Consider the following 27347-nt stretch of genomic DNA (forward strand, 5'->3'; position numbering starts at 1 on the left):
GGCTTTTGAGCTGGATGAACCTTCGTTTAAGTCCTGGAACCACCTTTTCACATTTGAGTGTTCTTTGGCACGTTAATTAACCTCTCTGATCCTCCAGTTTTTCATATATAAAAGAAGAAAAATAGTTGCATATAGAATTGTTGTCAGGATGAAATGCAATAATTTATAAAAAGTGCCATATCAACACAGGGGCTGAGGTAAATTAGCTCTAAAAAGGTGAAGAAGAACAGGTTGGGGTCAGAGAAAGAGACAATGAATTCTATTTCACATGGGTTGAATTTGAGGTACCTATGGGAAATAGATGACCAATAGAGGTTAGGAAATGTGAGAAAGCAGTTCAGGAGTAAGGAAGGATCTAGAGGTGTCGATTTGGAAGCCAACCTGAGAAGCAGTAGAGTTCTTTGGAATAAAGGAGTCTACTTATGGAAAACAAGGAAATGAGCAGAAAGGAGAGTCAAGAAAGGAGTTCAGGAGGTTGAACAGAAGCCCCAGTAGTCTCAACCCCTAACAGCAGAGAGTGCCAGGGGCCAGCACACTTTCCACAAATCCACATGTCATGTCATCACTTCTCTCCAAACCCATTTTCCAGAAGTGGAAACTAAGGTGCATTAAGTACATTTTACGAGGCCACACACTTAGAGTAAGCAGCATAGCCAGGATTGAAAGCTCAGACTCTGAGTGTGCACTCTTAACCACTTGGTCACATGGAGGGGAAGGCTCTTTGGGGGAAAATTTCTCATTCAAGGAACCAGAAGAGTGTGGTGTTATGAAAGAAAAGAATATACAGAAATGGCTAATGGTATATAGCTTGATAAAGAAGTCAATCCAATTATTCTGTGGCCTTAAAGAAGTCTCTGGTAAGTGTGTTATGCATGGAAGCTTCACTCAGAAGGCAAAGGAGAGGACATCTCTCTCACTGTCCCTGATAGACTGGCACAAATACTGACAGTAATAAGGAGCTCCCATTACTTTTCAATTGAGATATAGTTCACATTCCATAAAATTTACCATTTTAATGTGTACAATTCAGTGATTTTTAGTACAGTCACAAGGTAGTTTACTTTCTAATTCCAGAACATTTTCATCACTCCGGAGAGAAATCCCATACTCATTAGCCATCATTCCTTATTTTCCACCAGCTCCTGACAACCATTAATCTATTTTCTGTCTCTGTGGATTTGCCTAGTTTGGACTCTCATTATTTTTATAAACAATTTTAATTAAGGTATTGTTGATAAAGTGGAAAATGTGATCTTTTGATATATGTATACATTGTGAAATGGTTAAATCAAGCTAATTGGCATATCCATCACCTCACACATTTACCATTTTTTTTTTTGTGGTGAGAACATCTGGGAACTACTCTCTTAGCAATTTTTGAGTATACAATCTATGGTCATTAACTATAGTTACCATGCCATACAATAGATCTCCAGAACTTTTTCATTCTGTCTGACTGAGACTTTATACCCTGTCACCAACATCTCCCCGTCCCTACTCTCTGAGGCTGCCTCGTCCTCTCAGTGGTTAATACTGCTTGCAGAAATGGCTTACTTCGGCTGACCTAGCATGTGCTCTTTCACGTTTCCATCCATTGATTTCAGACTGGTTTTGTGGAGCAAGGTGTCAAGTCTATTCCCAGTTCTCAAGCAATGTTTACCAAAGTGTGGGGTGGGCGAGGAAATGCCTCTAGGACACAGCAGAAATGAACAGGGAATCACACAATGAGAGAAAAGGTGTGGCTCCCTTTCCAATTCCCTTGCAATCCTGATAAAACCAAGAACATAAGCTAAGTTTAAGGCTTTGGGGGCTTTCAGACTCTCTAATACTTGCTACTTTTTCTTTTAACAAATCTCTTTTTAACAAAGAACAGTATCAGAGCTTTCTGCTACACTAGCATTTCACCCAAATTAAATAAAATTACATTTTCATTGTACTTATTTTTACATTCACTTTCTCTTTGGGGCATTTAAGTGATTGATACAAAGTTACCTGTAAAGTAACAATCTAAAGTGAGACAAGTTGAGGAAAATACTAAATGGCTAAGAGCAAGCAGTTTCCAAGATATGGCAAAAATCAAGAAAATGATGCTTGGATGACTAAAGTTTGGGAATCACTATTCTAAAGGCAGTTATTTCACTTTTTTTGGAAATTAATATCTAATTTTCCCGTAGCTGCCTCTTCAAAATATGTCCCATTTTATAGCAATTAGGCCACAGCAATGCTGCATGCGCATTAGGTATCTTATTAAAATTCTCATGGTTTCCAAATACTTTCTAAAAATAACAAATCAAACCAGCCCCCTCCAAAATCAGTAATTAGCCAACCTGGATGCACAGAGGACTTTGAACATCTCTCATCTCTACTGTCAATGGTAATCAAATGTTCCCCAGACTTCTTGTTTTCCGGATTTACTCAAGCAAGGCCCCATGACTTTTACCAGCAATTTATTTTTCTCTGGAAATGCCTAGTTAGAAGACTCCAGAAGAAATCAAAATTAAATTGTTTTGCTGTTTTCTCTCTATGCAATGGATGCAATCAAACGTTACTTCCCCTGATTTTCTCTTGCTTCATTTTTAGGCAAGAGAGGATTTTTGCCTGTTTTGTTTGTCCTTGGTTCACCCCTTCCCCAGCTGTGTTGACACCTTTCCTCATTAGTTGCAATTCATTCTTTAGCCATGGCATTTTGCAGCTCCCCAGACCCCAATACTGCAATTCAGGATGTGTTCCTAGAGCCTGTGAATCATACTGGAAGGGAATGAGCATTCACACAGGGAGGACTGAACAGGACTTTCTGGTTCTGTTTCTGCAGCCCTGGAAAAGGCAAGTGACCCCAGGCAAGTCACCTGAGCTTGAAGGCCTCAGTTTTCTCTAGAACTAATGCCTTGTCCATAAATATCTTTGGTGGCAACATCTGTATGTGACTTTGTGCTTCTCTCTGTAACAAATAATGCACATTTTACATGCAACGATATGGAAGAGGTGCTTGGACGATACAGAGTCTTCCCAATAGAAGTCAACTACCTTGAATTTAAAAAATCAGGCAAAACAGAATGAAATTAACTATTCAAATTGAACCCAATGAAAGCTATTTGCTAAAATGTTTTCTGCATCATAATTCTTTCATTTAGTATTAAGGTTGGAGGAAAAAATTAATGTCAGTTTGGAAAAGTGTGATTTGCAGGCAAATTAGGTCTTTTCAGAAATGAAAAAACTCTTTGATCATTTTTGTAAACCACTTTTTTTTTGTGGCTTCTCTGTTGAATGCTATCTTTTCTTTCAAAAATTCTGTGTAAAATTCCAGTATTCCACATAGGATACATTTTTTATTTCATCCAACTCCCAGTGGCAAAGCTTTAAGTTCAACCCGGCAGCCTTGGGAAACAGCACAGGGATCCTCTAAATGTTGTTGCAGTCTAGTCCACATCTCCCCGGATCATAGCTGAGAGCCACTCATGAATGAATAATTAGCCATGAAGGTTCCATGCTCTTTCTCACTTCCACATTAATTTGATCATTTAGCCTCCTTTTTCATTTAACAGCTCTACTGAGGCATAACTGATATACAAAGAACTGCACATTTCATGTATACAATTTGATGTGTTTGGACATAAGCAAACACTCATGCATGATAGCATCACCACAATCAAGGTAATAGACATATCTAACACCTCCGAAAGGTTCTTTGTGTCCCTTTGTGTATGTGTGTGTGCTGTAAGAACATTTAACATGAGAGCTACCTTCTTAATAAGTACCGTATTGTTAACTGTGGACACTATGTTGCACAGCAAATCTCTAGAACACATCCTTCCAGCATTACTGAAAACTATACCCATTGGACAGCAGCTCCTCATTTTCCCCACCCTCAGCACCTCACACCTTGGCAACTAGTATTTTTTTCTATGCTTCTATGAGTTTGCCTATTTTAGATGCCTCATAGAAGTGGAAGCATGTAGTATGTATTCTTCTGTGACTGGCTTGTTTCCCTTAGCACACTGTCCTCCGCGTTTATCCATGTTGTTGCAAAGGACATTATTTCCTTCCTTAAGACTGGGTAACATTCCATGGTACATATAATACCTCATTTTCATTATCCCATTCATCTGTAGATGGACGCTTGGGTTGTTTCCACATCGTGGCTCTTGTGCACAGTGCTGCAATGCACATGGTCCAGGACGTCCTCTGCAGCCTGGTCGTTCCTGGGGGATCTGTATGTTTCACGTTCTGCTCCTTCCTTTCTCCCTGGCGACCAGCAGGAATGCTACCACAGACTGCTTTGTCAAGTGGCCAAAAGTTAAGGGAAGGATGACCTGAGGAAACCTGCAGGGCTGTTGCAATTCCCCGGTCCAAAAGCGCTAGCTCAGTGGCTCAGACCATAGGCGGAGTTGGCCCACTGGCCTGGGCAAGGAGGCCACACTCCTCACCTGAAGTCTCAGTGTTAGGTTGGCCCCAGCCTTCATGGGGGTGAAAAGTGACCCACTGTCTCTATGGTTACTGGAGCCCTGTTATGACAGGTCCAGCTTAGATTTTGTGTATAGCAATGTCACATGTGTCAACCTCCCACCCTTCCCTGGAACTCTCCACTCATTAACACAATGAGACTTATTGAGTGCTAACTATGAGCTGGGTACTAACTGCTGGTGTCTGGGACAGATGAGGTGACCTTTTCCTCATGGAGCTCTTAGTCAAGTCAGGGAGGTGACATTAAGCAAAAATCATATAAATTACATATTCTATAGTCTGTGTTTATGTAATAATTATAAAATCATAAATTGCAATATGTCCTATGAAGGCAGAAGGCAGGTGTTTTGACAAGAGTAAACGCAGCCAGGAAAATGCAGACACATGATCCCTACTTTAAACACTTACCAGAGTCGTTGAAAGAAGTCCAGTGATCAAGACACTGTGTACATTTCGGTCTGCTCTCTCAATGACAAGGTTTCTCAACCTCAGCATTATCGATATTTTGGGCCAGATGATTTTTCGTTGTGGCAACTCTCTTGTACATTAGAGGATGTTTAGTAGCATCCCTGGCCTCTGTTCACTAGATGCCCGCAGTACCCCTCCCTCCACCCCAAGTTGTGACAACCAAATATGTCTCCAGATATTGCCAAATTTCCCCTGGAAGGAGAATCCTGCCCCCATTAAGAGCCACTGTTAATAAAGACCCCAAGTGTCGCTTGGAGTTCCACAGCTGCTCAGCTCCTGAAATGGAGAACTGGGAATTTCTCAAAGCTCTCACTGTAGAGTGAGAATTTTAGCACACAAAGCTTCTCATGTGACATTCATGGTCAAAATTCTTTAATGACTCCACATTGCCCACAAATCTTAGCTCCAGAGTGTGACATAAAGCCTTTCATGATTTGGCCTCTTTCCAATATTTCAGCCACAATCATCTCTTGGGACTCCCCAACACACGCTCCTGTCTAGCCATATTGGAGAACTCGCTCCCCCTCTCCTCGTTCTCTTCCTCCCCATCCTCCTCTTGCCACTGCCTGGCCTCTCCTCTTCCTGCTGCCTCTCTGGAAGAACTACTCACCCTTCAGGTTCTTACTTAAGTACTGCCTCCTCTGGAAAGCTTCCCTGGATTCCCTCAGACAGACTCAACCTCCTTCCTAGACTCCCACTAGGCAACTCATGCCAGCCTTGATCACCGCAATGACCTCACTGTATTCCAGTTGCTCACTTGCATGTCTGTCCCTCTTCAGACCACGAGTAGGGCACAGCAGTATCTAATTTGACTCAGTTCTTCCAGCTCCTTGCACAATGCAATGTGTGCGGTATATACAATAACTCTGCATTAAATGGATAAATATTAATAGATATATTAATAGATATATTAATGGATATAAGCCAGGCAGATTTTGTATACTCCTCTACTCTTGCTCCATTTCCCCACATCCTCTGGCATGGGGTCTTCTCTGGGGATGTTACCTGTGGGCTGCCTCAGTCATTCCTCCCAGCTGGTACCTTTCCTTAATCATTTTATGCTCCAGACATCCTGTGACAGAAATTAAAGCAGAGGAAGTCTTGCTATTTATCAACTGGGGCTGCTAAGATTCTCCTGCTTCTTTCTCTTGAAATTTCTCTTAAACAGTAAAAATAACATTGACTCCTTCTTTTCTTCTCCTCTGCTCTTTTGTCTTTGTCTCTAAACCCTCAGGAGCTGTGACTATTCCCCACCACAGGTCAAGTTTGTCTTTCCCGGAGACCCTGTTGCTATGTGTATTCAGCTCTGCAAAGGGGAAGGTGGCAGAGCCCACAGTCCTTTCACTCCCCTGGGGCACTGTCTAGAGGAAGGGACCTCGTTACATAGTGAAGCCAAGGGAATAAAGCAGCCATGTGGGATAAACACTGTGCCTAGAAATGTCTAGAAACAGATTAAGGAATACTTCACGGAATAGCAATTTTCTATATATCCAATTCAAAGTAAAAAGTTCCCTTTCCCAAGGTCAAGTAATAAGCTCCTTTTATTATAGGTTGTTAAATTCTTAAGAATCCCTTCCACCTTGAAACATGCCTTGATGACAGCTGGCACCCTCCCACCTCACCATGAAGTTGACTATCCATTTGGTCATAGAACTAGGGAGTATATCTATTATAATTCCTGTTCATGATAGACATCCCAGTTCCCTCCTTCTTTACTATGTGTCAGGATGTTTGCATTTTTTCCTTGTTGCTTGCAATTATCACAACACTATGACAGTAGACACCATTGTCCTATTTTACAGATGAAGAAACTCAGGGCCAGAAAAATGCAGCAAATTGCCTGCATTACTATTACAAGGATTCATGTTCCAATCTTTTTGAAGCCTAAGTCTTCAAAGTTTCCACCAAACTACATTTTATCTCTTTTTAACACATGATATCTGTTTACATGTATTCCGTATCCATGAGCAGTGTCCTCCTTACTGCCTCCTGCTGGTGGCTCGTGTGCATGCACAAACACCCACCCCCCTACACACACCCCCCGCTAGGATTTAACTTCATTTGAGGAACTGTTGGTGTCTTAATCTTTCATGTATCCCTCCCATCTAGCTAAGTGTCCTACAGTGTATGAGTCTGGTAAATATTTGTCCAGTTGATTTGAGTATTTTCCTTAGTCATGAAGGTAAGACTCATATGGGACATAGAAAGTAAAAACAAGGGGATAATATGGGCGGAAAAAAATTAAAGTTTACAGATCCCTTTCATAGTTACCCCAAAGTAAAGCAAATTAGAGAAATTTCCCCAAACACTATACTCACTACTCAATGCTTAAAGCCAGGCAGTACCCTCATGGCCACTGTATCATCTCCCAGGGAAGGATCATCCTTTCCGCAAACACCATATTTATTCTCCGTACCGTTGGAAGGTCATCTCCCTGCGTAATTTACAGCTGTGTAAGGTGAGCTCATGTCCCTTGGGCTTTATCTGAGGAAATCTGTGCAGATTGGGCTAAGAATGTGTTTCTGTACTGAGCTTTTTACATTGGCTTCCGGCAGACAGCACAGGGCTAGTACCAGCCCGAGACTTTTTAAAATATTAAGTTTTCAGATTAGTATACATTTTAACTTAAAACTTACTTATAAAATGTTAGAGGAGAACTTTTCCTCCCACTCACTGCCTAAGCCAAAACAGATAAGCTTTCATGCCCTCTCCCGGAAATAGCAGATTTTTTTCCCCCTAGCCTGTCTTTTCATTAGGGAAATAACATTTTGAATCCCTGCAGGGATTCAGTTTCAACTTTCTTCCTCTCTTGAGACCAAGGCCTTTTCTCTTTCCCTATAGTGCTATTTAAACCACAGCCCTCTGGTTACTATGGCTTCTCTAAGTCCCCCTCTCCACCCATCAGAGCAGCCCTAGCTACAGTTCATGTTTAAAGTTCTAGGTTTCCTAGCCATGGCCTCTGGGACTAGCCCTTTCTTTTGAGCTCAGCCACAGAGTTAAAAACCCTTTGATGGGTATGTGCCGTCTGTTAGACACCTATATCCCAAGGCAGGATTTCTAGCTACTCTTTCCGAGTAGCTTTGCCTCCAAGTCAGTGAGCTCTGAACTGGCTCAAATTCTTACCAAAGGGCACAGGAGCAAAGTTACACCTTGGGTGGATATCACACAGATCACCAAAGAGAACCAAGAGAATTTGTAGGCATGTTTATTCCAGATGAACCAAATGGGAGACTACCAGTGGTTGAGTCAAAGGTACAGTGCTTAACTTTCCCTGTGGTTGAAAGGCATTTTTAACAATTCGTCCTTTCCAAGGAAGCTTTGGCTTGGGGAGTTTTGGACCCTTTCATTCCTGACTCAAGTCAAGAATCAAGGATTAATTATCATTCTTTGGTGACCTCACATTGAAGACGTCAATTTTCACTAGGAGTTATCTTAGCATGTTTAAAACTTGATGTTGCATGCATGCTTTTGAGATGAACTCAACTTTTGTCTGGAGAGAATGTCAGGTTAATTTTAGGGCCGGTAAAATTATTTGTGTATGAGCCATCATAGAAGAAAATGGGCCCATGTTCTTGAAACTATGTATGTATAAAATAGCCTCTTTGAATGAAAAAAATACGTAAATGGATGCTTGCTATATTTTGTCTAGCATAGAGGAAGAATTTCCTTCATGACACTGATTACAAGATATTTTCTCCCCTGCCCCACCCCCACCAGAATGTAAACCACAGGAAAGCAGAGACCTCGGTCTAATCTGCCATTGTATCCCAGCAGCTAGATCAGTTTCTGATACATTGTCACATTCAATAAATATTGAATGAATGAATAAATGAATCAGAAGTAGAAGAAGGAATTGACTCTGCTCTAAGGTTTGGTGCTATAAAGAAATGAGGCTCATATACCCACTACGCATCCTTTAAATCCATTCAGACAACCCCAACATCACTTGGGGATGCCTCTGGCCTCTATTTCTGCATTGAAAATACTTCTCTTCAACCTTTAAAGACAAGGACAATTGAAATGTCATCTCAGCCAGACATCTTTCTCCCATCCTCCTCCAATAGTGTATCAGTGTTACTGTTGTTGTGGTTATTAGGGACCATGCATTGAACAGTCACCGAACACCGTGCATGCATGTGAGTGTGTATAAGCGTGTGCGCACACACACACATTATGAATCCTTCTACTTTTCCAGGAGGTGATGTTGACTGTCTTTCTCTGACTGATGCCTGGGAGCCAGAAATGCCGAATGCAGAGACTGCGGTAACCTTCTCCTCCAGCCACATCGTATCTCAGCCTCCCAGGGAAAAGTCCCACGATTCCTCGCTTCAGTCTGAGTTGGTGGCATCTGAACATTTCCAAGAGAACATTTGGGATCATTCAAGTGAGTCCAGGTTTTTTGTTTTGTTCTTTAATCTTTGCTACACCCAAAGAATCCTTCCTTTCAGGGCCCGAGGATGACTAATGTGCTCTTAGGAACTGGCATGAACCTGTGTGAGGAGGGGAGGACACGGGGCCTCTGCCAGACCCCATGTGCCACCTTCACAGCGGAGATGACTGCCTTTGGGTGTCATCTGTGCACTGGGTCTGTGGTGTTGTATTTTTTAGAAGCCCTGAAAACATTTGGTAAAATGTTAGGCTTTAATAAAGCAGAGTAGAGGGTACGTAGGTGTCTACTATTTTGCTCTTAATATTTAGCTGTGTGTTTCACATACTACATAAGAAGAAGAAAAAGAAAGAAGGCAAAGAAGAAAAGAACATCCTTTAATGCTATGCCTCTGGCAAGGAAAAGTCAAAAGATATAAAGATATTGGTATTTCCTGTGAGGAGTAAATCTGGAATGCGTTCAACAAGCATAGCCCATAATCTCTAGCTTGCTGACATTAGGTTAATCGTGTTCGGACGTGATGTTGCATCAGGTCGAAGTTCTGTCATCAGCTTGTCATCATCTGAGATTCAAAGCCCATCTCCCCACTCAATAGCTGTAACTCAAAAGCAGTTTACCAAACTCTCTCAAACTTAACATTTTCATCTCTACATGGAGATCTTCATAGCTTCTGTCTTGTAATGACAAAAATAACTCATGTAAAGCAGTTAGCATACTGCGTCATGTCTACTGAATACTCAGGAAATGTGAAGCTATTATTACATGAGATTGAGGTTAAATGGAAAAATAATCTTCTCTATTTATTTGCCTTCACAACGTCATGAATATTCACTTCACTGGCCATCACTCTTCTACCCCCAAAGACCAATATTCTCTGTATCATTTTTTCCCCCAGTATAGCTACTAGATAAATGTTAAAGGTTGATTTTTGTTTTGTTTTGTTTTTAGTTCCCTTTCCAGGTGTTGGGATGACAGAGAAAGCAGATTTTATTGTTTAGATAGTTTCTGGGTTATCAACGCCTATGATGGCTTGACAGCCACCTCCTCCAGGGAGCCCACCCTTCCTGGTGTTCTCTGGCTCTCAGGGCTTCTGTCTCTCACACCCACTGTCTGCACTGCTGTTGCATGTTTACCTCCATGTCTCTCCCATCAGGCCATGAGCTCCCTAAAAATGGGCACTATAGGGCAGTCATCTGTGAATTCCAAACTGCCACATAGACACAGAGCAGATTATTGGTGGAACAGTTAATAAGTGTGCTACCTCTGTTTTACAGAGAAGAATACTGAAATGCAGACAGGTCAAGTAAGCCTTTGTACTCTTTGCAAAGAGTTTTGTAAGAAGAAATACACGCTCTTTTCTGTGTCTGGAATGTTTCTCCCACCTACCTGCTATACCTGGATGGCCCCTACTCTTCCTCAAGGCCCAAATTAAATAGCACCACCTCTGTGGCCAGCTCTCTCCCATTCTGGCTGGTGGAGGCAGTATTTTACTTACCATGACTCCTTTGCACTCTGTATGTATCTCTATTGAAACTATTTCTTTTAGTCTTCCTCACAAGGCTATGAAGTCCTGAGTGGACAAGCTCTCCCTCTTCAGTTAAGTCCTTCACATGCAGATTTTGTGTGTGTATTCTGTTCCAGGTGATGTTTCAGGTGCTAAGCATATAGGCATGTATAACATCGTCTATATCAGGAATTTTTGAGTTCCAATGAATGGAAACTCATCTCAAAGTGGATTAATCAATAGCCAAATTTATTGACTCATATTAGTGAAAATTCCAGGTATAGAGTTCAGGGTCATGTCAGTCTGTTTTGTTGCCTTTTTTCTTATGTGTTATGTTGCTTTTTAAAAGGCTCTCTCTCCATGGTGGGTTCTGGTGGCTCTGTGCCTAAACTTTTCAGCCTTTCCAGTTTCCAGTTTAGCAGAAAGAGATTGTATCTGTCTAGACTTAAAATGAGAGGCCCAGAATTGAGATTCATTAGCTCTGGAAGTGCCCATTTATATCGACAAACCTTTGTCAATAAGAATGTGAAACTCCAAAAGGCTTGGAAGGAATCAAATGCTGGGAGGAAAACCAGAGAAATCAATCACTCCACCTAAACAGTGAACAGAGAAGGGAGAGAGGTGATTCCCCAAGGAACATATGGGCATTGCCCCCAGAGTACAAGAAATAGGTGGCTGTTTCCAACAAGCTTACTGTCTAGTAGGGGAATATAGAGAAACACAACAGAAATTTTAACAGTGTGAAAAGAGAGCTAAAGAAGACAGGAGCAAGGTACAATGACAGCACAGGGGAGGAGCAGTAAAGAGCTAGGGAGGAGCTGGAGGAATCACGGTAGGCTTCCTGAAGGAGGTTACACTTGAGCTGAGCCCAATAGGTCATAAATAAATGGCTACTGAAGGAAGGAATCAGCAAATAAGTCATCCAAAATCACACAACTCATTTCTTTGTAGAACTCAAATTTAAACCCATTCATCCTTCAGTATCCAAGTCTAGTGCTCTTTGCAATTTTTCAAGCTGGATTTGTTTCTGTGAGGAAATGTTTTCCAAATTCCACATGAAATTGAGAGAGGCTAAGAATAGACACATAGTTTAGAAGGGTGGTTTAGTGTTCAATTGAACTCACAATAACACACTTAGTTCACAGTGTACATGAAATACTGTACATTTGCAGTCACATAATTTACCACAGCAATGTTTTGAATTGCCAATCTTCGGTATTCCACCCGCATTGTGGGCTAAATAGGTTTTGTTCGCTGACTCAATCCTCATTCATAGCATAAATAGCAAAAATAAATGCATTCATAGCATAAAGTCATTCCAAGTTTTAAAGAACTGTTGCAAAATCGAGCGTTTGAAGCATTTGGCAAAAATTAAGTTGAGGTCTGTTTATACTCTTCTTTAGGTCTTTATGTGGTAATCCTTAAGCCAGCTCTGATTTCTTTGAGGTAATTAGAGCAATCCTCAGGTTCATGGTTGGTTTAAGTCTTACTTTTATAATTGCTGGAGGGTTTTTAGTTTCTACTGTAGCTTGACAGCACTGAAATATTTTACTGATTGCAAAGAGTTTTGCAAAGAGGAATATTTCATAATATATGCTCTCTTTTTTGGTCCTTAGAGACTTGTGGTATGCAAAGTTGAAATTGTCCATCCTTGCCCCACTTCAGAAAAAACATTATGTTCCATCTAGATGTGGTTTTTAAATCTTGGCTCTCACACCTCCTAGCTGTGTGACCTTAGACAATTTCATCATTTCTCTCAGTCTCAGTCTTCTCACAGTTGCAAAACTAAGAAAGTGGTACCTGCTTCACAGCATTGCTGTGCTGATTAAACGAACTCATGTATGAAAGCTCTTTGTGAATTATAAGGCACTCTACAAATTTTAGACATTATTGTCACTGTTATCATCTTCATCAGAGTTAGATTTCTGACATTAGCATAAACTCTACAAAGCTTTTCCCCCAACCCTAAAGCAAAAGGCAAGCCCCAAACTGTATAAATAGCATAGTCTTTACTTTATAGAAGAAATCGATAGAAATTGAGGAAATTTTCTGATGAATGACCTTGTATGACATTATGTGATATTATTTTTGTTATTTATGCCAAATTGCTTAAACTGAAGTACATTTGACAACTACTTTTTTGGTGTGTAGAAGATAAGTTTTAGTATTATTTTGTTATTCCAAGATTATTTAACCAGCAATGATTTCTAATTCATTTATTTTTGTCCTTTCTATTAGAAACCAGTTTGTTGCGAGAGCTCTCCTTTCAGGCAATCCTGCTTGTTGTGTGCTTAATCATTTTTGCATGTGCAAGGTAATTCATATTTTGTTTTCATGCAATGGGATTTCATACTTACCAAAGTTGTAATTGGTTGACAACTTCCTGGCATATTTCCACAGAAATTTTTAGGTAGCTCTGTTGTTAAGATTGGTTCATTTGTCTGTTCATGATAAGCACCTCTTTATCTCACACCAACCTCCTCCCATCTTCTCACAAAGCATACAAAAGCCAGTGCATCTTGCTTAAAATTGGATTTTACCATGTCTCATCCTTTGTGTAAAGCTTCAGTGACTCCTGTTATAGGTGCAGTCTAAGCACACCGCCTGGGGTTCAAGGGCACTTGGAGTCCCTCCTGAGACTCCACCTTTCCTGCTATATTTGCATATGCTAATGTAAAGTGTCTCTTCATGCCTTATTATAAGCATGTTTCTGCCTTTCCCTCTGTCCTGCATGTCCTGCATGTCCTTCTTCTGCCTTCTTGTCCTTTCCTTGCCCAAGTCTCCAGAGCAGTGATGATACTCCTTGGTGCTAAGCCCACTCGGGCCTCAGGGCCTTTGCACTTGCTGCATACTGTGCCTCATACAAGCCTTCTGCAGGTAGCCTCAAAACATGTGACCCTACTTCTTTCTGAAATCTGTCCAAATGTTACATCATCAGAGAGCCCTTCCCTGACAACTCTTCGTAAATAGCACACCACTCTTTGTCACACACACCTTGCTTTTCCTTTTTTCAGAGCACTTATCACCCCTAACCTGTTATCTGTTCGCTTGTTTAAACATCAGAGATCTATCTCTCCATTCAAGGATGTGAACTACCTGAGAGCAGAGACATTGTGTGTCTCCCTCACCGCTCTATCCTCAGTGCTGGGGTTCATTGATATTTGTTGCATCAATGAAACAATGCTAAGTAGTTCAGTCCGGAGGTCTTCATGGTTCTTGAACTCTCGCTAGCAAGTGCTACCTGCTCGAATCCCACCTTCTGGGGGTCAAATACCTCAGCACCACTTGGGGGTGTTGCTTTCTTAGATACAAAGTCCTAGATCCTATTTCTTGAGATACTAATTTAGATCTAGTGAGAATCGGTGCTTCAAAATAGCTTCCCAGATAATTATGGGGTTTGAAAAGCATTTTTAGATCACAATGGGACCAAAAGAACAAAAGGGGGGAGGTCCTATGGTTAAAAATAAATTTGCAAAATTCTGCATTCTATATTCCAAGCTGGACGATCATAATGTGCATTGATATAATAGAGGCTCAGTGAAAGAACGTAGTGAAGAAAATGTTCAGCTTTATTTCACTTAGTGTTTTCCAAACCTCCAAGTTGATCATGGACCCCTCTCTTATTTCACAGAACAATTAATGAAATGTTCCCCAGGTTAGTTTTTGTAAATACTCCCCCCTTAAGCAGTGGAGCTTAACTCTCAATCCCTTGAGTGTGAGCTGAATTTAGAAACTTTCTTCCAAAGAGTATGGAAACAGAGGGAAAAAGGTAAACTTACAGTGGAGAAACTGAGCAAATACTACCGCAGTGAGCAGGTCAGCATCAGCAGTGATAAGTTATGCTGACTGTGTTACCCTGGGTGTAACGAGGTGAGTATTGCACTTCACCTCTGTGGTCTTCCAAACCTCAGTCCAACAATGGTGAAAACAGCAGAAAAACTCACATGGAGGGGCATTCAACACGTTATCTGATTAGAGCTCCTCAAAACTGTCAAGAGCATCAAAACCAAGGAGAGGCTGACAAACTGCCATGGCCTAGAGGAATCTAAGGAGACATGATGACTAACTGTAGTGTGGTAGCCTGGGTGGGATCCTGGAACAGAAAAAGGAAAAAACTGAAAAAATCTAAATGAAATACAGAATTGAGATAACAGGAATGCACCAATGTTGTTTCCTTAATGATGACAAATGTCCCACAGTGATATAAGATGCTCATAGTAGAGGAAGCTGACTGAGGCCCACATGAGAACCCTCTGCACCATATTTTGCAATTTCTCTGCATATCTAAATTACTCTAAATAAAAAGTTATTTAGGTAAAAAAGATTATAAGAGCATGCAATTTTCTCACAGATATGTCAGTGACAGATGACAGACAGAAGGGTCTGTATGATTGATTGCACATAGAGGTTGTGTAGCCCTTACCTGAAATGCTGGGGACCAGAAATGTTTTGGATTTTGGATTTTTTTTTAATTTTAGAATGCTTACATATACATAATTTTATGTTTATGGGGACAGGACCCAAGTCTAAACACAAAATTCATTTATGTTTTGCATGTACCTTACACACTTAGCCTGAAGGTAATTTTACACAACATTTTAAATAATTCTGTGCACCCATCACATGAAGTCAAGTGTGGAACTTTCCACTTGTGGCATCATGTTGACACTCAAAGAGTTTTAAATTTTGGAGCATTTCAGATTTTCAGATTAGGGATGCTCCAAGAAAAGGTGAAACTAACCAGTTATCATAGGTATAAGAATAGTGGTTAATAGTGGTTAATTATAGGGGTATAGACTGGAAGAAATAACAAAGGAACAATATAGGGTGCTGGAAATATTCTATATCTTGATCTGGCAATTATGGGGGTTTATGTAAAAAATCAAAATATATGTACTTTATATACTTTATTGTACATATGTTAGAGCTCAATTTAGAAAAAGAATTTTAAAGCTGCATATAAAGAGATGTCTAAAAGGATATGCTTCAGATTTTAGTAATTACTGATTATGGATGGTGGGATTTCTTTACGATATTTTCCTTTCTCTTCTGTATTTATTTGTAATATCTTTCAATGATTCATATTTTGAAAATAAAAACACAAGAATGGAAGAATAGGCACCACATGTACTCACCATCAAATTGGCACTAACTGATCAACACTATGGTGCTCACATGGTAGTAACATTCTTCAGGGGTTGGGGGTTTGGGGGTGGGTAAACTCATAACTAATAGACACGGTGAGCATTGTAAGGGGGAAAGGGAATGCCTCAAATCATGGTTTGGGTGTGGCAAAGTCATAACATGTAACCAAAATGTTTGTACCCCCACAATATCCTGAAATTAAAAAAAAAAAAGAGTTGGCCAGTGGAGATAGGATCCTGATGGCCAACTAGACACAGGTACTGTGTGCCTCCTCCATGAAGAGGAAGCAGATTCTCACATTTAGAATAGATTATCCAGGAGAAAATGCTGGGATTCACCAGGGAAGCAATGGGAAGCACCAAAAGTGGGTCAGGAGAGGAAGAAGTAATTTCTGGGCTCATTTAGGCTGCTGGTAAAGTTCAGTTCCATGTGGTTGTGGGACTGTGGTCCCCGTTTTCTTGCTGTCTGTCATCCAAGAGTAGTTCTAAGCTTCCAGAGGCCACTGCATTTCTTGGCTCATGGCCCCCTTTAAAGCTAAGAATGACAGGTCAAGTTCCTCTCAGTGATTTGAATCTCATAGTTTTCTTTCCTGCTTCCCATCAATCATAAACTTCATGAGATCACTTTCTATGTTTTAGTCTTCTTTTTTTCTAAATACATTTATTTTTAACATATTATAACCAAATGATAACTGAATATAGATTCTAATAAAAAGAGCCCATAGGACCTAAAAAAAAAAAAAAAAGAAAAGAAAGGAAAAACAATAAAGATATTATTATTTTTTTGACATTATTTTTTTTTTTTAATTAATCTACCTTGTGGAGAAAATCCAAATATTTGGTAACACACTTTTTTCGGCAAGGTTATAAAGTAGCAGACATGTTCCTTCATTGCTGGTAAAATTTTTAAAAATTTATAATTAAGGTCCCTAGCTATGGAGATTTGACAATTTCTACTAAATTTAAAATTGCATGTCCTCTTTGACCCGGCCATACCCTTTCTAGGAATTCATCTTGCACATACACTAGCACATTTGTAAAATGACATGTAGAAGGTATTTGATGCATTTTAAAATATTTTCAAAAGATTATTTTTTAAAAGTGTACTTTTTAGTGGTTCTTAGTATATTCACAAAGCTGTGCAACTATCACCACTATAATTCCATAACAATTTCATCACTGAAAAAAGAAACCCCATACCCATTAGTACTTACTCTCCATTCCCTCTCATAACTCAACAAAAAACTCTGAAAACCACTAATCTACTTTCTGTCATACAGATTTGTCTATTCTGGACAGTTCACGTAAATGGAAGCATACAACTTGTGGTCTTTTGTGTCTAGTTTCAATCACTTAGCATGAAAAGATGGTCAACATCATTAGCCTCTAGAGAAATGCAAATTAAAACCACAGTGAGATAGGAACAATATAAGATGCTGGAAATATGCTATATTCACACCACACCCACTAGGACGGCTCTAACCAAAAAGATAGACAATAACAAGTGTTGTTAAGGATGAGGAGAATTGGGATCCCTCGTAAATTGTTGGTGGGAATGTAAAATGGTGCAGTCCTTTTAGAAAGCATTTCAGTAGTTCCTAAAAATGTTAAACAGAGAGTTACCGTATGCCCCAAAATTCCATTCCTAGGTATTTGCCCAAGAGAAATGAAAGCGTATGTTCACACAAAAGCTTGTACAACCGTGTTCATAGCAGCATTATTCATAATGGTCTGATAGTGGGAACAATGATTAACCAATGAATGAATAAATAAAATAGCAAAAACATGGTGCATCTATGCAATGGAATATTATTTAGCCATAAAAATGAAGTACTGATACATGCTACAATGTGGATGAACCTTAAAAACAATGTGGATATACCACAGTTTGTTTGTACATTCACCTATTGAAGGACATCTTGGTTGTTTCCAGTTTTTGAAAATTTTGGATAAGTCTTCCATGAAGAATCACATGCAGGTTTTTGTATAGACATAATGTTTCAACTCAGTTGGCTAAATACCAGGGAATTGCAATTGCTAGGTTGTATGGTAAGTTTATGTTTAACTTTGTAAGGAAGTGCCAAACTATCTTCCAAAATGTCTGCACAATTTTCACTCCTACCAGCAATGAATGAGAGTTCCTGTTGCTCTACATCTTCCCTAGCATTTGGGATTGTCAGCTTTTTGGGTTCACATTCTAATGGGTGTGTAATCATATCTCATTATTTTAGTTTGCACTAGTCTAATGATGAATAATGTTGAACATATGTTATTACACTTATTCACCATCTGTATACCTTCTTTGGTGAAGTACCTGTCTGTTGAGATCTTTTGCTCATTTTTTAAGCAGTTTGCTTATTTTCTTACTGTTGAGTTTTAAGAGTACTTTATGTATTCTGGATAGAAGTCCTTTATCAGACACATTATTTGCAAATATCTCGCAGACTATACCTTGTTTTTTCTTTCTCTCAGCAGTGTCTTTCACAGTGCAAATTTTTTAAAAATTTGATAAGGTTCAATTAATAAATTTTTTTCTTTCATGGATTGTGCATTCGGTGCTATATTTTAAAACTCATTGCCGAACACAAGGGCATGTAGATTTTCTCCTATGTTTTCTTCTAAAAGTTTTATACTTTCATGGTTTACATTTTGGTCTATGACTCATTTTCAGTTAAATTTTGTATAAGGCATGGTATATATGTGCAGGTTCATCCTTTTGCATGTGAATATCTGTTCCAATACCATTTGTCAAAAAAACTTTCCTTTCTCCTTTGAACTGCTCCCATACCTCTGTTAAAAATCAGTTTACTATGTCTGGGTGGGTCTATTTCTGGGCTATGTATTCTCCTCCATTTATCTGCATGTCTGTTATTTTGTCAATACCATACTACTTTTATTACTGCAGTTTTATAATAAACCTCGAAATCATAAGTCTATAGTAAGTCTAAAAGAACATTGCATGGATTAGAAATGCATCATTAGCATGCTAAACTTGAGCAATCCTGTTGTTTCAGATGGTTTATGGAAGGAAAATTAGCCAGCATCTTCATATGCTCATTGTTGATAACTATAGCTTGTAAGTAACTGTTTCCAAAAATATTGCTATGATTCCTGTATTTTGTTCCAATTTTGGTCATTTTAAAATAATTTTTAAATATTTTTTTTCTCACCTAAGATGCTATGAAATCATTGTTTCTCAGCCTTGCCAGCTATTTCGAAGCCACCACGTGTGTTCGGTAAGTGTTGCCTATGTTATCATCATTGTCTGGACAAGGATGACCATAATCTGATATCTGAGAATTGTTTCTGCTGCATAATAGATGGCAATGACTATATACAGGAAATGTCCTGATCATTCGTCCTGAAGACTACTTTCTGTTACTGCTAAAATCTAATAGTATTATCATGCTGCATCCTAAATTCTTACATCAAAATAGATAGAACTAATTACTAATTTTTAAGGCAGCAGGACTTAGAAAAGAAGTGTCCTTTCGAATCCTTTTAAATGGGCTTTTATAGATTCATAGCACTGCATTTCATAAATACCTCATATTAAGAAGACCTTTATGTTATAGTTTCCCAAATAGCTGGCAAACTGCCCATGAAATGATCTCAGTTACAAACTGTGATTTCTCTGCCCTCTCTTACTCATTTTATGATCCCTCTGGGTGCCGAGTGCCATGGTTCAGCATATTTCAAAGGGTTATTGAGGTCTGGGTGAGATGCTCACAGAATTTCAAACAGTCTGCAAGGCACCATCCTCTTGCAAGATGGACTGTGTTAATTACCTTCACTTCAATATGGCTTCCAGGGGCAAACTCCCTTGTCTTGAAAATCGAGGTCTATAATTCACTATGATGCTCTTGATACTCTGTTTCCCTGTTTATGAAATCTTTGTGTTAATTCTGAAATCACAATGGGGTTTAGTGAAGATTTGTTTTGTTTAGGACTCTAGTCAATATTGACTTACATTTTGAGTGATGTTTCCTGTAATTTCTACATATTCCAGCTTTCTGGTGATGGGCATTGATATAGCTAACTATTGTTTAACCTGATATTTAGAAAATTGGATCTTGGGGTAATCTGAGAAATCCTTATCCTTTGACCTTTGAAATTAATGACATTCATTTAAAACTCTTGTAAGATACCCACTTCCCTCCCTCCAGACACAGGATGCTCCCTAGGTCTATACAGAGGCTTAGAGGCATATTTTATGTAACATTACTACAGGTTTGCATGTGTGCTTAGCTTCATGGGCTGTGATAATATACTAGTCAGGACTGGATTAATAATGTAAAAGATTTCCATCCAAAGAGCCATTTTGTTACCCACCTTTCAGAAATGAAGACATTATTATGGTTTGTCAGGTAATGTGAATTACATAAATTCCTTCTCTCTGGGTTTTAAGATGGGCATATACAATTAATCAGAAATACAACCAGAGCAATCAGGCAAGAGAAAGAAATAAAGGGCATCCAAATCAGGAAAGAGGAGGTCAAACTATCACTTTTTGCTGACAATATGATCTCATATCTAGAAAACCCCAAAGACTCCATCAAGGGAGTAGAGTTGATAAACAAATTCAGCAAAGTATCAGGTTACAAAATCAATGTACACAAATCAGGAGGATTCTTATATGCCTATAACTGTCAAGCTGAGAATCAAATCAAAAACTCAATACCATTCACAATAGCCACAAAAAAATAAAATACCTAGGAATATACTTAACCAAGGAGGTGAAAGACCTCTAAAAAGAGAACTATGAAACACCGAGGAAAGAAAGCATAGATGACACAAACAGATGGAAAAACATATCATGCTCATAAATTGGTAGAATCAACATTGTTAAAATGTCCATACTACCCAAAGTGATTTACATATTCAATGCAATCGTCATCAAAATACCAACGGCATATTTCACATATCTAGAAAAAATAAGTCTATGCTTCATAGAAAAGAGCCTGAATAGCCAAGGCAATAAGCAAAAAGAACAAATCTGGAGGCATCACATTACCAGACTTCAAACTATACTACAAGGCTATAGTAACTAAAACAGCATGGTAGTGGCACAAAAATAGAGACATAGACCACTGGAACAGAGCAGACAACTCACATATAAAACCATCCACATACAGCCAACTGATCTTTGACAAAGCAGACAACAATATACACTGCATAAAAAAGCCCTATTCAATAAATGGTGCTGGGAGAATTGGATAGACACATGCAGAAGAATGCAACAAGATCCATAACTCTCTCCACTCACAAAAATTAATTCAAGATAGAAAAAAGACTTAAATGTAAGGCATGAAACCATAGGAATTTCATAAGAAAATGTTGGAAAAACTCTTCTAGATATTGGGCTAGGCAAAGAGTTTTTGAAGAAGACCCCAGTGTCAATCACAGCAACAACAAAAATAGACAAATGGGACTTGATTAAATTAAAAAGCTTCTGCACAGTTAAGGAAATAATCAACAAATCAAACAGACAACCTTTAGAATGGGAAAAAATATTTGCAAGCTATACATCTGATCAGGGGCTAATAACCAGAATCTACAAAGAACTCAAGTAAATCAGAAAGAAAAAAAACAAACAGCCCCATTAAAAAGTGAGTAAGAGTAACCTACCATAGTTTAGACACCCTTGCTAGGTGCCAGGGTGGCAATGCCAAGGCATGTCAAGTGTCTCCTTAGACCAACAGGTATGTAAAAGACAAGGTGAAGTTGCAGTTTAATATGATAAGTGCAAATACAGGGTTAGCATAGAGGCCAAGGGAACAACAGGAGAGACATTTCCCCAGACTAGGAGGGGTGGGGAGTGTGGGCAGGAAGGTCTCCCAAGAGCCAATATCTGACCTTCAGGGGTCATATCACCTGTTGTTTTTTTCAGCACCTCCTACTGTTCCGAGCTCATTGTTGTCTCCTAAATAAACACTCTCATATACCACCTCATTTACAGAGGAAAATTCCTTCTTTGATTTTTTTATGTACATACTTTAACTTGTCCTTCTCTTGTTCTCATTCCATTTTTCCTATTTTCTGCCCACCCAGTGTTATATACATACCCACACTTGCATTTAAGACCTGTGAAAACAAGGACAATTGACTTCATTTTTGTGAATGCCTTTCAATGCCTTGAAAATAGTAGGTATTTCATAAATATTCATTAAATTGAATATATTTGCTTCATCATTTCTTGAAGTACTTCCTTGATAGCCAGGAGCTCTGCCTGTATATTAAAGATTTTGCAACACTCTCCCTCTTATATAAACATATCCAGAAGCTAATAAGCCAAAGATAAGGTTATGCATCTCAAGAGTCAAGAATGACTCATAAGTCTCTTACAATCAATGATGAGATTCTAGGGAAGTGGAGGGCAGGCGCTGACTTCAGTTCAGCAAACATTAATGCAGCAGCCGCCCCCGCCCATCCTGTACTGTGCAAGGGTAGGTTAGATCAGGTGCCTCTTTAGCATTTCTTACTTCTCAAGTCATATCCCTTTTTCTAACGATGTAATTCTTCTTCAACTGTCTTCATTAAATTTGAAGTCTGTGAATATAGGGACTATCCAACCTTGTTCACTGTCACCCTGAATGCCCCTTGCAGATGAAGGTCACCACAAGTATCCTGTGCTGCCATCAGTAGTGCACATTTTGCACATGCATTGACTTCATAATAACAAAATGAGTAACACCTGTTCTCTCTACTCTTAGATGGAGGAATGGATGTTCATATACTTAGTGAATGAATGAATAAACTTTGGGGAATAAAAATATGGGGAAAACCAACGTGTTACCCAAAAGACTGTTAACCTTGGGGTGGTATAGAGGGGAAGAGAAAACAGTATGAAATGGTAGCTAACTAAGTACCAGAGGGTGCTGAGAGGTTAAAACCTCTAGAGCCTTTCAGATGAAAAAAGAGAGCACTAAGAACTGCTGGGGTAAAAACAAAAACAAAATTACTCTAGTTTGAAACTCCACTTTTCCTAGTTGTCATGATTTGAGCCAGTTGTGTGTGTGCATTTGTATGTGTGCATGCAGGTGCATGCAGTGATTAGACACTGCATTTCACATGTATGTGGATGAATTATGCATTTCTTTTCTCCTTCCTCTAATCTAGGTTAGCTAAAATTTGACAACCATTTAGCAATGCCTCTGATGAATGTCTTCAAGCTGAATATCCAGAAATTGTCGAACTTGCAGTCCACTTGGAATCAACTGCTTCACTGGAAGGGAATGAGCAACTGGATAATTGAGAAAAAAAATTTAATTCGACTATGTGATTTAAAAAAAAATCTCAATTTTTCCCTCATAATTGTAATATCCTCATGAAAATAATATTAATTTGCGTTTTTTTTTGCAAACACTAACAGTTGAAAGGGAAAGGCCTGGGGAATGGGATAGATCACCTGGAGTACATGTTCCTCTATTATTCTCTAAGGCAGTGGTTCTCAGACGTTAATTTTCATTAGAGAATTCTGCCAGGAATTTGTAACAGGGCAGATTCCTGGGCCTGCCCACATGCACCCTTCCCCTGCTGAACTGCTTTAATTGAACAATGAAAGCAAGTTTGTGTAATAGATATCAACTTGAATATGATTAAAGGCAGTTTGTACATAAAATATCATGTTGGAAAAGTTCATTATTTCCCCAAAAGTAGTGGCTCAATATCAGGTACTGACAGTGGGTGATGATTGATAGAAAATGGGCAGAAAAGAGTCGTTTTCTGGAAGGTATATTCTTCTTTTGAACCATTTTCTTTACCAAGTTTTTACCCTTCTTGGGGCTCATGATTCCTTTCATTCAAATTGCAATTAAAATAAAGATGGTAGTACAGGAAATGCTTTAAGGGCAAAATAAAGGCAAAACACCAGAGTGCTTTGAAATGCGTGAAAATGGTGCAGGTGTACGACTGACTGAAGGGTTGTAGATGGAGCTCTTTTTCCATCCCTCTCACTCGGCGTCGTTCACAAAGCAAATTCAGCCTGCAATTCAGATTTGCTCCATGTGGTATTCTCTGACTAGAAATTCTGCAAGGAGAAAATTATCTTTGCTTAAAATGGTAATCCCAAAATATCACTTTTTATATCATTTGTATCTAGTGCCTTTGGGTGTTGAAAGAAATTTTACTAATAAATAAATGGAGTCATCAGGAAATTATATATATATAAGCAATCACAGAGAAAGGTCATTAATTGAACACTGTATTATTTTCCTTAACAAATCACCACAAACCAGGTAGTTTACAACAACACAAAATTATTATTTACAGTTCTGGAGGTCAGAAGTCTAAAAGCAAGATGTCAGCAGAATTGTTTTCCTTCTGGAGGCTTCAGGGAAGAATCTGCTTTTTTGCCTTTTTCAGCTTCCAGTGGCTTGCCTGTATTCCTTGGCTCGTGGCCCCTTCCTCCTTTTTAAAGCACACAACTCCAATCCCTTACTTCCATCATCACATCCTCTCCTCTTCTGCAGTCGAATCTGCCCATCTCCTTCTTTAATGGACACTTGAGATTACATCTAGGGCCCACTCTCATAATCCAAGGTAATCTCCCCATCTAAAATCCTTGACTTAATCACTTGTGCAAAGCCCCTTTTGCCATATAAGTAACATTTACAGTTTCCTGTGATTAGAACCTGAGAATCTTCAGGGACCATTAGTAAGCCTACCACAGTCTTATTTGAAATAGATCTGTACAATGATTTAGTAGGTCTGGGATGTGTTCCATACATTTGCCTTTTAATAAGAGATCAGAAGAAGGTGACCCTCAATCCACACCTATAATTGCTTTGAAGAGGGGTTTGTTGGAGAACTAAATGCACAGAGAGCCTTTCATTTGGTCTCTATAAGGAGAGCTTTCATGGACAATTGCTATGTGTCCTGTGTGTTGCACACATTTTTCTACAGGGTCCCTTGATTTAAATGTCTTTTAAAGTAAGATGCTGAAATAATAATAATTGTTTATATGCATATGATAATTTATTGTGTGCAAGGATCTTTTCTCCATCCTCTGGGGAGGGGACAAGAGCTAGATATGGAGTTAATAATTGATCATGCTTGCACGATGGAGCTTTCATAAGAATTCCTAAGCTATGGGGTTTGAAGAGCTTCCAGTTTGGTGAACACATTCGCATGCTGAGAGGGTGGTATACCCCAACTCCACAGGGGCAGAAGCCTTCCAGACCTCACTTCATCTGCATGTTCATTTATACCCTTTATAATATCCCTTATCATAAAACTTGTAAATGTGACTGAAGTGTTTCCTTCAATTCTGTGAGCCATTATAGCAAATTACTGAACCTGCGGAGGGAGCTGTGGCAAGCCTCAATTTGCTGCTGAGTCAGACAGAAGTGTGGGTAACTGGGTAGCTACTTGCAACTGGCATCAGAGGTGGAGGACAGTCCTGTGGAACTGAGCTCTTACCTTGTGGGATCTGTGTGAACTCCAGGTAGTTAGTGCCAAAATGCAGCTAAATTGTAGGACACCTAGTAGGTGTCTACAGAGAATTGGAAAATTGCTTGGTGTGGAAAATGCACACATTTGGTGTCAGAAGCATTGTAAGTAGAGAAACACAATTTTCCTTTAGGATTTAAGATTCATTTAAAGCTTTGTGAAGAGGCATAATCCTGAGATAAAAAGAACATGGGCTTCGTGGAGACACAAAGCTAGAATTGAATCCTGCTCTCCACTTATTTGGTGACATTTGAGCCTCAGTTGCTTTAACTATAAAACAGACACAAAAATTTCTACTTTACAGAGTTTCACTGAGAATTATTGATAATGTATTTTTTGGGAAATGGCTTTAACCTCCTCCCCATAAGCACAAACTTAGCAGCTTAAAACAGCAAATTTATTATCTCACGGTTCTGTGAGTCAGCAGTCTGGACACACCTTAGTTGCATCCTCTATGAGGCTGCAATGGAGGTCAACCAGGACTGGGTTGTCATCATCTAAAACCTCAACTGGGGAAGGATGCACTTCCAAGCACACATGGTCGTTAGGATTCAGTTCTTGTGACCCAATGGCTAAGGCCTTCCCCAGTGGAGCCTTCAGATAAGAGCCCATCCCTGGACAATGCCTTGTTTTGCAGCTTTGCAGAGGCCCCAGTTAAACTGTGGTCCCAACCCACAGAAACTGTGAGATAATAAATGTGTGTTCTAAGCTCCTGGGCTGTGCTGATACTGTTACAACAGATAACAAACACAATATCCACGAATCCTCCATGATGTTACTTCATGAAGTGTGCTGCTGTGAAAAATGGTTTTAGGACTTGTCCCCTAGCAGTGGCTTCCAGCCAGATGGCTGCTCTGGAGCCCCACCACCTGGAGCAGCTATTATGACCTTCATCTTCTGCAGATCCACCTGTGACAGATTGCTTACATACCTGCAGCCAGGCAGACTGTGCATCACTGGATGCCATCACTCTGCCAATGGCCAGCCTGAAGCCTCGGAGAGTCCTATTTGTCTTTGCAGCCCTCTTAGCAGGCAACACCGGTATAAAGAAACTTGTCTGAAGGACACAAGAAATTCCCAATGATCTGGAGTTTGTAACTTCACTGAAGTTTATAGTAATAATTAGAATATGACAGTATGTGTGCATTTGATTCTACAGTTTCACTTATTAATTCATTTAGTAAATACATGTTTGGTCCAACCACATGCCAAGAACAAGTCTAGGCCCTGGAGATATGACAATGAAGAAAGAGGAGATTCCTGCACTTATGAGACATCATGTTTATGTAGACTTCTTTAACTCTGTGAAATAGGCAAAACAGCCGTTAAAAAAAAGCAAAACCTTTTATTGTTAAAATACCAAAAATACAGAAAATGATGTAAACAAATATGTAATTTAATACATTACTGTAAGGCAAATGCCCAATTTTGGTCTGTTTTGTGTTGCTACAACAGAATACCATAGACAGTGTAATTTATAAGGAAAAGAAATGTATTTGATCATATTTCTGGAGGCTGGGAAGTCCCATAACAAGGTGTCGGATCTGACAAGGGCCTTTCTTGCTGCATTATCCCACTGTCGAAGGTAAGAGGGTGAGAGAGAGAAGAAGGAGGCTGAACTCATCCTTCTATCAGGAACTCACTCCTGTGAAAACTAACCCAATCCCATGATAACAGTATTAAGATATTCATGAGGTCAGAGCCCTCATGAACTAATCACCTCTTAAAGACCCCACCTCTCAACACTGTTGCATCGGGGATTAAATTTCCAAAGCACGAACTTGGGGGAACACATTCAAACCAAAAAAGCATGTCTTTTTTAAGAACAAACATTAAAATAGAAAGACAAAATCTTGCTAGCTATACCAGGAGCCCTCCAAGTGCCCCTGCCAACTCTCCCACTCTCAGAATAACCACTCTCCTGATTTTATGA

At 39.3% G+C, this 27347-nt stretch overlaps 1 protein-coding gene across 3 annotated transcripts in view; it reads left to right on the top strand.

The window, feature by feature from the left end:
- Window positions 1–23578, top strand: part of TMEM71 (transmembrane protein 71) — a 38123-nt gene extending 14545 nt beyond the window's left edge. For 2 of the 3 annotated variants that reach the window (XM_045560874.1, XM_045560873.1), the window contains exons 6-10: window positions 9125–9313; window positions 13059–13134; window positions 18979–19040; window positions 19140–19200; window positions 23084–23578. In XM_045560874.1, the coding sequence (XP_045416830.1) occupies window positions 9125–9313; window positions 13059–13134; window positions 18979–19040; window positions 19140–19200; window positions 23084–23099 (404 nt within the window). In that variant the 3' untranslated portion in view covers window positions 23100–23578. The remainder of the gene's footprint in view (window positions 1–9124; window positions 9314–13058; window positions 13135–18978; window positions 19041–19139; window positions 19201–23083) is intronic. The other variant, XM_045560875.1, reaches the window with a different exon arrangement.
- The last annotated feature ends 3769 nt before the right edge of the window (window positions 23579–27347 follow it).

This window comes from Lemur catta, chromosome 9, assembly GCF_020740605.2.
Source record: "Lemur catta isolate mLemCat1 chromosome 9, mLemCat1.pri, whole genome shotgun sequence".
Taxonomy (NCBI): domain Eukaryota; kingdom Metazoa; phylum Chordata; class Mammalia; order Primates; family Lemuridae; genus Lemur; species Lemur catta.